Below are 12,895 nucleotides of genomic sequence, written 5' to 3' on the forward strand. Positions count from 1 at the left end.
TGGATATGAATCAAAGCCGGTGACTGTTGTTGACATGGATGCTGAAGGCCACCAGAGCTACCTGGTGGGGGGTTGAAGAGAATGCAAAAGGAAAGCTAGAATCAGAAACAAACCCAAAAAAGTCCATTGGTACCCACACAAAGGAACTTAACAGACATTTTTTTTTTTTTTGGTTTTTGGGCCACACCCGGCGATGCTCAGGGGTTACTCCTGGTTGTCTGCTCAGAAATAGCTCCTGGCAGGCACGGGGGACCATATGGGACACCGGGATTCGAACCAACCACCTTTGGTCCTGGATCGGCTGCTTGCAAGGCAAACGCCGCTGTGCTATCTCTCCGGGCCCCTTCACAGACATTTGCTTCATGAAGGAAGAAAGACCTGGACATCAGGTAGGCAGAAATGGGGTACTAAGGGTCCAGAGACCCTGCGACCCTTGTTGAGGACCCCAGCCTGCCCCCCACCCTGCCACACCTGTCAGGTCAGGGGAGAGAAGAAGGGAGGGAAGAAGGAGGGAGGGGAGAGGAATGAAAACAGACGGCATTTGTGACTGAACAATAGCCGTCAGGACTCCCTGCCCTCCTGGCACAGACGGGCAGCGCGGGGCGGGCGGGGGACAGCTGCCGAAGCACCCCCTCCCCCAGGAGACACAAACAAGTCTAGGAGGGTCCCCTGGTTCCTCCAGCCACTGTCCCTGTTTGTTCTCTCTGTCCCCTCAGTCCTTACAGGCTGCTTCACACCAGAGGCTAAAGGAAAGAAAGGTGCTACATCTCTAGGTCTGGAGCAAAAGCTCCCTATTGTTGGGGTAACCGTTCAAAATAGGAAATCAGGGACAGCAGAGATAAGGACAGTGGGAGAGGTGTTTGCCTGGCACATCGTTGGCCAGGGTGTGATCTGGTCCCCAGAACCATACAGGGTCCCCTGAGCCCTACCAGGAGTAATCTCTGAGCACAGAGTCAAGGGTAAATAAACCTGAGCACTGCTGGTGTGACCTCAAAACTGCTCCCAGAGCATCTGGGGACACAAGGACACACACACACACACACACACACACACACACACACACACACACACAGTCACACTGATGCATGAAATTCACACATTCAGATCTGTCCTCTCCACTAAACCGAGGTGAGCTGCCAGCTAATGTCTCTTCAGAGGAACCCCCCCAACCCCAGACTTCCTGAAGCTCAGTCAGGGGGCCCCACACCCTTGTCAGTTCCCCTCCCCTCAAGTCCTAACCTTTTCCTCTGCCCCCAAGTTTCAGCCTTCATATAATTCTTCAACTTTCCTCCCAGACTGCCTGCTCCCACCTGAGGTCCCCAGCAACCCTCCTCCCGAAGGCTGGCCCATCTCCATTTCTGGGAACAAAGAGTCCCTCCTCCCCAGTCGCTCCACCTGCCTGCCACACTACAAGGCTGGGGTCCTCAGCAGCCAAAGGGACGCCCCCCAGCTTCCAGGGTGTTTGTGGAAGATCTCCTGCCCACCCTGCCTGCCAGACAGGAAAGCAGCCTTTGTTCTGGAAGACTCTAGGTTAGGGTTTGGGGGAGGAGAGAGAACAGGAGACTAGAAGAAGGGGACCGATGGGGTTTGGGGCCCTCGGATGTAGGAAATGGAGCAAAGAGAATTGAGGGGGTGGGGCTGAAGAGCCTGAAGAGGAGGAATGGAGAGAAAGAGAAAGGAAGCAAGAGGGAGAGCTGGAGAAATCCTCTCCTCTCCTCTTGGAAGGATTCCGGAAGGCCCATAGGTGACTGTGGGTGACAGGAATTCAGCTTAGTTCTAACCTTGTCTTCAAAACAGAGCAGGAAAGAACATCTTTCTCAACTCTTGTTTTTCCAGTGTCCCCTCTAGACTTCCCAGCACAATATAAAAGGAAGAGACAGCTGGTGTGCCTGGGGGAGGGGAAGAGGGGACCCAGGGTCTGTGGCTAGGAACCAACTCCCCTCCCTAACCGCAGCTTTGGGGGGACTCCCACTTCCAACCAGCCAAACTGACAAGGCACCCTCCTGCCTCTTTGCCTCTCAGACCCTCCCACCCCAGTCGGACCCCTGATTCTTACACCTCCCCCAAAACACACACACACATACTTAAAAATCACACACACACACACACACACACACACACACACACACACACACAGCGCACTGGCCCACCCGTGGAAAAAGGACCACATTTCCACCCTCCCAGGACCCACTTGTCCAACTCTGCAAGCCAGCCCCCCCTAGTCGTCGGCTGCCCCCACCCCGTTTTCCTTTTTAGGGTGGAACCAAATTTCCGTGGTTTCAAAAAACCTTCCGCCCCCCCTGGCTCTACTCCAAGGTGTCAGCTCAAACGGTTGAAAAATAAACAGACTTAGAGACAGGGCCTGGCCTGGCCTGGCCTGTGGTGGGGCTGCCTGGCCCCCTACTGCTCCCCACACCTCGGCCACCACCTCTCCTCTCCTCTCTGGGAGCCTCTGGTTGCTCTTGGTGACCCCCATCCCCCAGGCCCCAACTACTTTCCTGTTAGCAAAGTCTAATCCCAGTCTCAAAAGGACAAACGCCAGGTGGGCACTTCTCCGCTCCCAGACACAGTGGCCAAAAAGGCACCATGAGGGCACGGGCTGGGTCACCTTCGGGATCCCCTGCCAGGCAGAGGGACACAGGGCCCTGGCAAAGTTCTGGGCTTGCAGGGAACCAGCTCTGGGCTGCTTCATGCCGGGGACACCCCAAAGAGGCTCTGAGTAGGCCCACCTTCCCCCATCTCACTCACTATTCACCTCCCAGGCAGCGTCACCATTGGGGCCTGAGTACAAAGGCGTGTGTGTGTTGTGTGTGTGTGTGTCTGTTGTGTGTGTGTGTGAAAATTGGGGAGGGGAGTAGGTTGCGTTCGGGATCAGGAGGTGGGTAAAGCCAAGAGAAGTGACTCCCCCCCCAAAACTGAGGCACAGATGATGAAGCCAGACCCCAACAACGATATCATCTGGGTGCGGGGTGAGGGGGAAGCAAAGAACAGAATCCAGTGGGTCAGTCTGGGTTGTGAAGCTTGGGAGAACCAGGAGCTAGGAAACTGCAAGCTCCTTAGTTACGGGGGGGGGGGGGGACCCTGGGTTCCAATAGCAGGGGTGCACTCAGGGCCCCCACAAACAGAAGAAATGATCCCGGAGGCACAAAGGCTGTTTGAAGCACCTGAGCGCCACTGGCCCGGGCCCACTGCCCTCCCACCCTCAAGGGGGGAGCTGAATCACAGCTGGAAAGTCCATTTGTGAGGGGAGGAGCTGACTTCTGTCTCGCAGGGGGGCTGGGGGTGCAGTGAGGAAGCCGGGAAACCACCCCCTCCCGCCCCGCCGCCGGATGGATGGCGGGACAAAGGGGTAACACCAGGCCAGCGATGGCGGAGCACCATGGAAAACTAAGCAGCCCTGGCGGGTACAGCTGGCAATAAGGGGGTGTCCGGGAGCCCAGCCGCCCCCCCAAACCCATATGCACACCCCCCTGCAAGCCATCCCCCAAGCCGTCCCTTACCCCAGCAACTTTCTTCCAGCAGCTCCCCAAGCAAGAAAGCAAGCAAGCAGCGGCCAGAGGGGTCCACCTAAGCCCAGCCCGGGGGTCCCGAGCAGAGGAGCACGGGGCATGGAGCAGCCCAGCCGGCAGGGGTGAGGCGGGGAGAGCGCTCTCCCCGCCTCACCCCTGCATGCAATCCCCAGCCGACCGACCAACGCTCCCTCTGCCTGATTTCGGCGCCCCAAAAGCTAGCAGGGATGTGGGTGTCCCGGGACTGAAGGCGGGTGGATGGAATGGAGTTGGGGGGTCCAGGGGATGGATGAATCGGGGTGCATGCGGAGAGCCCACCTTGCTCGCTGGCTCTTTGCTCCGGTCGATCCGAGCCCGCGTGAGGGATTCAATACGAGACATAATCCGTGTGGGGGGGCTGGCAGGGTAGGGTGGGTGGGCGGGGTCCGGTGGGGTGCGCCCCGCACCCGTAGCACACGCGTTGCTCTCGGGCACAGGAAGTCTGACTCCCCTCTCCCTCGGCCCGGCACCCCAGCCAGTTCCTCAAACCCGAGTCTCCACCCCGCCGGGCTCAGGAAGGGAAGGGAAGGGGAGAGGCGTGGCGGGCGGAGGGCGGGGTGCAGCTCTCCGAAGGCGCACGGGACGCCTGCCTAGGCCGGGCTGGACTGGGCTGGCCGCTTGGAGGACGGACGGGCACAGGTTTGGGGTGCCGGCTCCCCACCCCCTGATCTCCGCCCCAGCGCCCCAGAAACCCAACCCGACTCTGCACCCTCTCCAGGGGTGCTTGAGCCCCTCTGGAGTCTTTAGGGGTTCCCCGGCCCTTCCCCTCCAGCCGACCTGGTCTCTAAATTACTTAAAGACAATTGGGGAGGCCCCCTCCTCCGGCCCGCCTCCAGGACCAGTTCCTTCCTGGGCCCCATCAAAGCCGCCAGACCCCGTTTACGACTAGGGGCGGGGACCGGGAACCCCAAGGGGAACTGCAGGCGCCTGCTAGGAGTGGAGGCGTGGAGGGTACAGGGGAGGGGCCTGAGGTCTGAGAATGAGAAACCCCCCCCCCATCCCTGCCCAGAACTACCCGAATCCTCCCTGGGGGGAACCTCCCCTGGGCTTTGCACCCGAGCTCTGCCCACCCACTCCCCCACCGCCTGCCCGCCTCTTCCAATCTGGGGGTGTGCTTTCAGAGCACCCAAGCTTGCACCACCTTGGCCCAGGAAATACTGGGGTCTGAGCCCCAGTTCTTGGTGCGGGCCAGGCGGGACTCCCCCACCTCCAAGACCAGAGCCCATAGTCCGGACCCCCTTAAGATCAGAGCCCATAGGCCGGACCCCCCCAAGATCAGAGTCCATAGGCTGGACCCCCTAATACCAGAGCCCATAGGCCAGACCCCTCAAGACCAAAGTCCATAGGCTGGACCCCCCCAAGATCAGAGTCCATAGGCTGGACCCCCTAATTCCAGAGCCCATAGGCCAGACCCCTCAAGACCAAAGTCCATAGGCTGGACTCCCACCCCCAAGACCAGAGCCCATAGGCCAGACACCCCAAGACCAAAGCCCATAGGCCGGAGCTCAATGGCAGCTGCGGGGGTAGAACAGCTATCCCGCAAGAGCAAGAATGGGGGTGAGAGGGTGCAGGGGAGGCCTTTTCTTTGGGGCCCTTCCCGCCCCTTGTCTTCCTTGTCTTGAGTTTCCTGCGGATGGAAAAAACTTCCCCTGCCCACTGAGTTGGAAGCCCTGGTGCCCAAGGCCTGGGTCCCACCAAAGGGGTCCCCACCCCAGGCAGCGTGGGGGCAGGGGTCCAGCCCCATGGCTCGAGCCCAGGGAAGGCGCCTATTTTCGTCTCGGCCACTATTTCGGGCTCGGCTGGCGGCCTCACCACTGGCAGAGCTGGTCGGGCTCCTCACCCCCGCCCACCGAAACACCCCCGCAGCTCCCCGGCTCCCCTCCAGCCCAGCAATTCCTTCACCTCCTTCTGCACCCAGGCCTGGTCAGGAGCTTTATATAGCCAAGGCCAAACAAAGGGTGCAGGCTGGCATGGGAGGGGGGTACTGGGGAACAGGGAGAACTTCCCAGGAGCCCCAAGTGCATGGGAGACACAAGGAGCTAACCCCCCAAAACCGGCCCGACCAAAGCTCCTTTGGGAGAGAGCCCAGAACCTCTCTGACCTCCCCCAGGCAGCGGCTCATGCAGAGGAATGTGCTAAATTTAAAGACAGACCAGACCGCCTGACCTCATGGTCCCACCCAGTGGGGGGCCCTGAGACCGGGGTGGGCTGCCCTTCTCCCTGGGATGAGGTGCAGGCTACCGGTGGGATCTTAAAGGGCCCAACCCAAGTCTGAATCACCTTAAACCCTAGGATGTTTGCAGGGACCCTCAGTTTTTTGGTGACCCAGGTTTGAAAGTAGTCCCTAAGCACTTTTAAAATAAAAACTTTCGGGGCCGGAGAGACAGCATGGAGGTAAGGCGTTTTTGCCTTTCATGCAGAAGGTCATCAGTTTGAATCCCGGTGTCCCATATGGTTCCCCGTGCTTGCCAGGAGCAATTTCTGAGCATGGAGGCAGGAGTAACCCCTGAGCACTGCCGGGTGAGACCCAAAAACCACAAAAAATAAAATAAAATAAGAAAATAAAAACTTTCTCCTCTCTCTCTCTTTTTCTCTCCACTCTCTCTTCTCTCCTCTCTCTGTCTCTGTGTTTCTGTCTGTCTATCTGTCTCTCCTACATAGTAAAAAGATTGGGGGAGGTCAGGCTCAGAGGGCAATTGCCTTCCACGTGGCTGACAGAGGAGTTCCATCCCAGGTTTCCATTATGGTCCCCGGAGTCTGGCAGGAGTGAACTCTGAGGGCAGGGCCAGGAGTAAGCCCTGAGCACTACTGAGTGTGGGCCCCCCCCCCCCAAAAAAAAGGGTATTGGGAAGCTGGAGCAAAAAGCAAACGCACAAGGTAGAGCATCTGCCTTATGGTTCCCCAAGAACCCAAACACTCCCAGGAGTAACCTCTGAGTACTGTAGGGTGTGGCACAAAAACAAAACAAAACAGAAATAAAAGTACTGGATTTTAGAGAACAAAGTCTGCAGCATGACTTAATTCCCATTTTTTGTATCATCTGACACAATTAACCTTTTCTTTACTCTTGGTTTCCCTTTTTCCCTTCTCCCAAGCTACTCCCATCCCCTACTTGTATCACACAACCCTCCAGATTTTGCAAAATTAATTTCTAGAGACACAAAACAAAAGCCAAGCCTAATTTCTGTCAGAATGTAAAAGTAGTCACTATGGGCCAGAGAGAGAGCACAGAGGTAGGTAATTCGCCTTGCACTCAACCAACCCTGGATGGATATGGGTTTGATTCCCTGCATCTCATATAGCCCCCCACACACACACAGCCTGCCAGGGATGATTTCTTTTTCTTTTTTTTTCTTTTTCAGGGATGATTTCTGAGCGCAGAGCCAAGAATAACTCCTGAACGCTGCCACCGGGTGTGGCCACAAAACCCAAAATAAAATAAAATAAAATAAAAGTAGGCACCATCTTATTTAGCTCATTTTACTTGACAAATGTATCTGAGCATTTCAGGAGTGGAGAGCTAATTCAATGGAGACCCTGGTTGATGGGGCTGAAGAGTTGGAAAGCACAAAGGAGAGCTGCTGGGGCTAAGGATGTGATTCCACCAGGTGCTTTGCCTTGAATATGTGAGGGCCTGGGTTCCATCCCCAAAACTGCAAAACAAACAGCAACAATCACACACACACACACAGTTCCTAAATTGAAGTCTAGGTGCTGTAGTGCCAAGAGAAAATCTGCATTTCTCAGCACTCAGAACCTTGAGTATTCCAGGAGGGTGTGATTAAAGGCAGAGTCAATTCCAGGTCAACTTAAAGACTTAGAAACTTAGGTCCTGGGCCCGTAGAGATAGCACAGCGGTGTTTGCCTTGCAAGCAGCCAATTCAGGACCAAAGGTGGTTGGTTCGAATCCCGGTGTCCCATATGGTCCCCCGTGCCTGCCAGGAGCTATTTCTGAGCAGACAGCCAGGAGTAATCCCTGAGCACTGCCGGGTGTGGCCCAAAAACCAAAAATAAATAAATAAATAAAATAAAATAAAAAAGAAACGTAGGTCCTGGGCAATAGGACAGTGGTAAGGTGCTTTCCTTCCATGTTGTTGAACTGATTCAATCCCCAGTATCCCATAGTCCCCTGAACACCACAAGGTGTGTCACAAAGCTAAACCAAAAACAAATAATTTGATCCCTGGCACCCCATATGGTCCCCCAATCCTGCCAGGAACAATTTCTGAGCACTGTGCCAGGAGTAACCTCCCCCCCCCAAAAAAAAATAGAGCCAGGAGGAATCCCCCTGAGCACTGTTAATGTGGCCCTAAAACAAAATAAAATAGTAAAAATAATTAATAAAGACTCAGAAGCTGGTAGAAGAAGGGAAGGGAGTGCACGGAGGTTTCTGGTTTCTTGTGGAAGGCATTTGGCAGCCACAGTGCAGAGTTTACAGCTAGCTCCGCCTCTTCCTCTTCCTAAGCTAGACCTTGGGCAAGGAAGTTGCTTCCTAGTTATCTTGTCTGCAGATGGAGATGAAAGTGCTTATCTGGGGCCGGGCGGTGGCGCTGGAGGTAAGGTGCCTGCCTTGCCTGCGCTAGCCTAGGACGGACCGCGGTTCGATCCCCCTGCGTCCCATATGGTCCCCCAAGAAGCCAGGAGCAACTTCTGAGCGCATAGCCAGGAGTAACCCCTGAGCGTCACAGGGCGTGGCCCAAAAACCAAAAAAAAAAAAAAAAAAAGAAAGTGCTTATCTTTAGCAATTCTGTTATAAGTTCTGAGCAAGAGGAGAAGATGTCTGAATAAGTGTTTGAGCAACACTACCAGAGAATCAAATAGGAAGGAATAAGTCATTTCCTTCTCTCTCAGTCAGACTCCACCCCCCACCCCATGCTTACTTGCCCCTGGGCCCCCAGGCTGAGTTGGGAGGAGGCAGAAAAAGAAACTGAGCTGAAGTCAAAGCCAAAAGGGCGGAAGGAAGGTGGACCAGGGCAAGAGTGAACAGGAAGGGGCTGGAGCGATAGCACAACAGGTAGAGCATTTGCCTTGCACGTAGCCAACCGGGATTTAATCCCCAGCATCTCATTCGAGCCTGCCAAGAGTACAAATATTTGAGCACAGAGCCAGGAGTAAGTAACCCCTGAGCACTGCCGGTGCAGGCCAAAAACCAAAACCCCAACAACAAAAAAGTGAAAGGGAGGCCAGAGATACACCCACAGCCACTTTCACCTCACCCCTGAAAAGCAGAGGGACCAAATTCCAATGCCCTCACTTGCCCCAGGGCCTTTCTGTTGCCTTGGTGGCCCACAGTCCCTGTTTCTGTTCCCCTTCACCAGGTTACTTCACTGCTCACCAAGCACTTAAGTCAAGAGGAGACAACTGAGAGGCCGGAGAGGAGGCGCAAGCAGTAGGGTGTTCTAACCTAGGATGATCCCCCGGCATCCCATATGGTCCCCCAAGCCAGGAGCAATTTCTGAGCACATAACCAGGAGTGACCCCTGAGTGTCACTGGTGTGGTCCAAAAACCAAAATAAATAAAAAAGAGGAGACAACTGCAGACTAGTCAGAAGGGGCTGACCCAGGCATTCTCACTGCCAAAAGAGAGGAAGGGGTGGTTTGGGGTGTTTGCCTTGCACTTGCCTGATCCAGGTTTGAGCCCCAGAATCCCTTCCTTAGCACCATCAGGAGTGATTCCTGAGTGAGCAACTTGGAATAACCCGAGTACATTAGGGGTATATTCAAAATAACCAAAAAAGTGGGGGAATGCATAGGACCAGAGCAATAGTATAATTGTAGTTCGCTTGCCTTGCACTCAGTTGACCTGAGTTTGATCCTCAGCATCCCATAAGGTCCTGCAAAGCCTGCCAAGAGTGATCCCTAATCACAGGGCCAGGACAAAGCCCTATGCACTGCTGAATGTGACCCCCCCCAAGAAAAAAAAAGAGGTGATGCACCTTCCAAACTTCCCCTCTATGCTGGGAGGGAATGACAGTTATAGCTACAGAGGGATAGGAGGAAAATAGTCCAGGGGATATCAGAAAGAATGATCCAGACCGACTGAACAGAGAGCACATTGAGCACATTGAGCCTTGCATCCTATAAAACCGAGTTCAATCCCCAGCACCCCATATGGTCCCCAAGCCCTGTCAGGAGTGATGCCTGAGCACAGGACCAGGAGTAAACCCTGAGCACAACCAGATGTGGCCCAAGAAACACAGGATTGGAGTAGAGGATAGAGAGCAGCCAATAGAGTGCTTGCCATGTACACAGCTGCCTGGAGTTTGGACCCAGTTTCAATCCCCTACCCCCCAACAGCACCACCAAGAGTAATTCCTAAGTGCAGAGTCAGGAGTACCCACTGAGCCTTGATGGGTGTGGCACCAAAACAAAACAAAAATAATAACAAAATATGGCCCCAGAGAGAAAAATTCCTGAGAAAGGACCCAGGATATGAAAAAGAAGATACTTTTTATTCTTTTTTTTTCTTTTTTTTCTTTTTTTATTTCTCCTTAGAAGATACTTTTTAAATACCACTTTCCAGCCTTTATCTTTCCATCTAAAACCCGGTGCTCAGTATTCAACCATGCCCGAGAGTAAAAAAAATAAATAAAAAGAGATGTGTGTGTTGCCAGCACACGTATGTTGCCTGGAAACAATGCCCGAGTGCAAGCTGCCTGCATCTACCCTCCTGAGATGTCCACTTTCAGACCTTAGTGCTGGATGTGTACTGGGGCTCCACCTTTCTCTCTCTCCCTCCCTTCCTTTCTCCCTCTTTTTTCTCTCCTTCTCTCTAGCTCTTCTCTCACTCTTTTTTTTTTTTTTTTTTTTTTTTTTGGTTTTTTGGGCCACACCCGGTAATGCTCAGGGGTTACTCCTGGCTATGCGCTCAGAAGTCGCTCCTGGCTTGGGGGACCATATGGGACGCCGGGGGATCGAACCGCGGTCCGTCTCCTAGGCTAGCGCAGGTAAGGCAGGCACCTTACCTCCAGCGCCACCGCCCGGCCCCTTCTCTCACTCTTTTTGCTGGATTTTTTTTTTTTTTTTTTTTTTTGGTTTTTGGGCCACACCTGGTGGCACTCAGGAGTTATACCTATCTCTGAGCTCAGAAATCGCTCCTGGCAGGCTCAGGGCACCATATGGGATGCCGAGATCAAACCCCGATCCATCCCTGGTTGGCCACATGCAAGGCAAACATCCTACCACTGTGCTATTTCTCCAGGCCCTCGTACTCTTTTTGGCTTTGAGGCCATATCCAGTGATGCTCAGGGCTTACTCTGTGTTCAGGGATTACTCCTAGTGGGTTTGGAAGATCATCTGGGATGACAGAGATTGAAATGAGGTTAGCTGCATGAAAGGCAAATAAAATACCCTACAAGTTGTACTATGGATCTGGCCTCTGTTCACTCTTTTTTTTTTTTTTTTTTTTGGTTTTTCGGGCCACACCCGTTTGATGCTCAGGGGCTACTCCTGGCTGAGCGCTCAGGAATTGTCCCTGGCTTGCAGAGACCATATGGGACGCCGGGGGATCGATTTGCAGTCCTTCCTTGGCTAGCTCTTGCAAGGCAGACACCTTACCTCTAGCACCACCTCGCCGGCCCCCTCTGTTCACTCTTTTTTTTTTTTTTTTTTGGTTTTTGGGCCACACCCGGCGGTGCTCAGGGGTTAATCCTGGCTGTCTGCTCAGAAATAGCTCCTGGCAGGCAAGGGGGGGGACACCATATAGGACACCGGGATTCGAACCAACCACCTTTGGTCCTGGATCGGCTGCTTGAAAGGCAAATGCCGCTGTGCTATCTCTCCGGGCCCCCTCTGTTCACTCTTAAGCACCTTACTCTTCATCTCTCTTCCTCCCCTTCCTCAAAATTCCTAAATAAAATCGGTTTTTATTTTAAAGGGGGGGGGGGCAGAAAATGGTATAGCAAATAGGGTGTTTGTGTTGCATGCAGCTAACCTGAGTTCTATTCCCACTACCCTATATGGTCCCTCAAAAATTATCTCTAGGGCCGGAGTGATAGTGCATCAGTAGGGTGTTTGCTTTTCATGATGCTGATCCAGGACAGACTTCGGTTCTATCCCTGGTGTCCTCTATGGTCCCCCAAGCCAGGAGCGATTTCTCAGTGCAAAGCCAGAAGTAACCCCTGAGCGTCACTGGGTGTGGCCCAAAAACCAAAAACCTTTAAAAAAAAAATCTCTAGCTGAAAAACAAACAAAAAAAGAAAATGTTTCCCAGGATTTTTAATTTAAGCTTCACCCACTTGTGTTCAGGGGTTACTCCTGGCTCTGTGCTCAGGAATTTTTCCTGGAGGTTTGAGAGTCAAACCTGGGTTGGCCGCTTTCAAAGTAAACTCCCTACCCACTGTACTATTGCTCTGGCCCCTCAGGCTTCTTTCTTTAGAGGTACATACCCCCACTTCCCAAGCCTTCCCTTTCTTTTCTCAAAGTTCCAGTTGCTTGGTTTTAAATCATGACTGCCTGAGGTTAAGGGCCGGTGGTTTCATAGTCTCAACATCTGCTTCCCCTCAGGAACTACCCCCTAGATCAGCCCCCGCTTTGAGGTTCACCAACTGACCCCTCCTCCTGCCTGCATGAACTCTGGCAAGAAGGTACTAGCAACCTCTTTTCATCTCTGCCTTCCCTACCCATCAAGAAAGGAGAATTCAGGCAGGCCAACTGGAACTTTTCTCTCAACACTCAGATACTATCTGGTTGAAGGTTTGGAACCTACTGGGGAGGTCATGAGGAGAAGAAGAGGGCTTGGTTCTGACTGAACAGAGAACAAATCCAAGCAGTAAGAACACCTCAGTTGCAACAGAGACACACACACCCGCACACATGCAGGGATCATGCTTCCAGAATCCCAGATTCTTGTTTTGGAAAGAGAGCACAGTGGGTTGGTGCTTGTGCCTTGCACACAGCCAACACAGTTTCAATCCCTGGTTCAATATACAACCACCCAATTTCGGCCAGAGGGCCGGAGCGATAGCACAGCAAGGAGGACATTTGATCCCCAGCAGCCCAGATGGTCCCCCTAGGGATACCAGGAATGACGCCTGAGCCCAGAGCCAGAAGTCACACTGAGCGCCGCCGGGGTGTGGTCTAAAAACAAAACTAGACCAAATCCTGCCAGAAGTGATCCTTCAGTCCAGAGCCAGGAGTAAGCCCCAAGCACAACCAGGTGTGACCTCAAAACAAACAAAACAAAAAACCCAGAATCTCAGTCAGACTCCTTCGTTTCTCCTTCATCTTTGGTTTCATTTCAGCAGTTTCAGCTGCCATACCCACCCATTAAAATTATGAGCATAAAACTTTTGCAAACCAGAGACCACTATGGAGAAGTGAAATGCATGGCTGTAATTATTATCATT

The 12,895-nt window shown here is 53.3% G+C and overlaps 1 protein-coding gene across 2 annotated transcripts in view; it reads right to left on the bottom strand.

The window, feature by feature from the left end:
• Nucleotides 1-12,895, bottom strand: part of ARHGEF2 (Rho/Rac guanine nucleotide exchange factor 2) — a 50,104-nt gene that overhangs the window by 31,368 nt on the left and 5,841 nt on the right. The window contains exon 1 of one of the 2 annotated variants that reach the window (XM_049782209.1): nucleotides 3,828-3,904. The exons of the other annotated variant lie outside the window; for it this stretch is intronic. Within the exon in view, the coding sequence (XP_049638166.1) occupies nucleotides 3,828-3,890 (63 nt within the window). The 5' untranslated portion in view covers nucleotides 3,891-3,904. Of the gene's footprint in view, nucleotides 1-3,827; nucleotides 3,905-12,895 lie in introns of those variants that run through there. 2 annotated transcript variants of the gene reach the window in all.

The sequence above is a fragment of the Suncus etruscus genome, chromosome 10 (assembly GCF_024139225.1).
Source record: "Suncus etruscus isolate mSunEtr1 chromosome 10, mSunEtr1.pri.cur, whole genome shotgun sequence".
NCBI lineage: Eukaryota > Metazoa > Chordata > Mammalia > Eulipotyphla > Soricidae > Suncus > Suncus etruscus.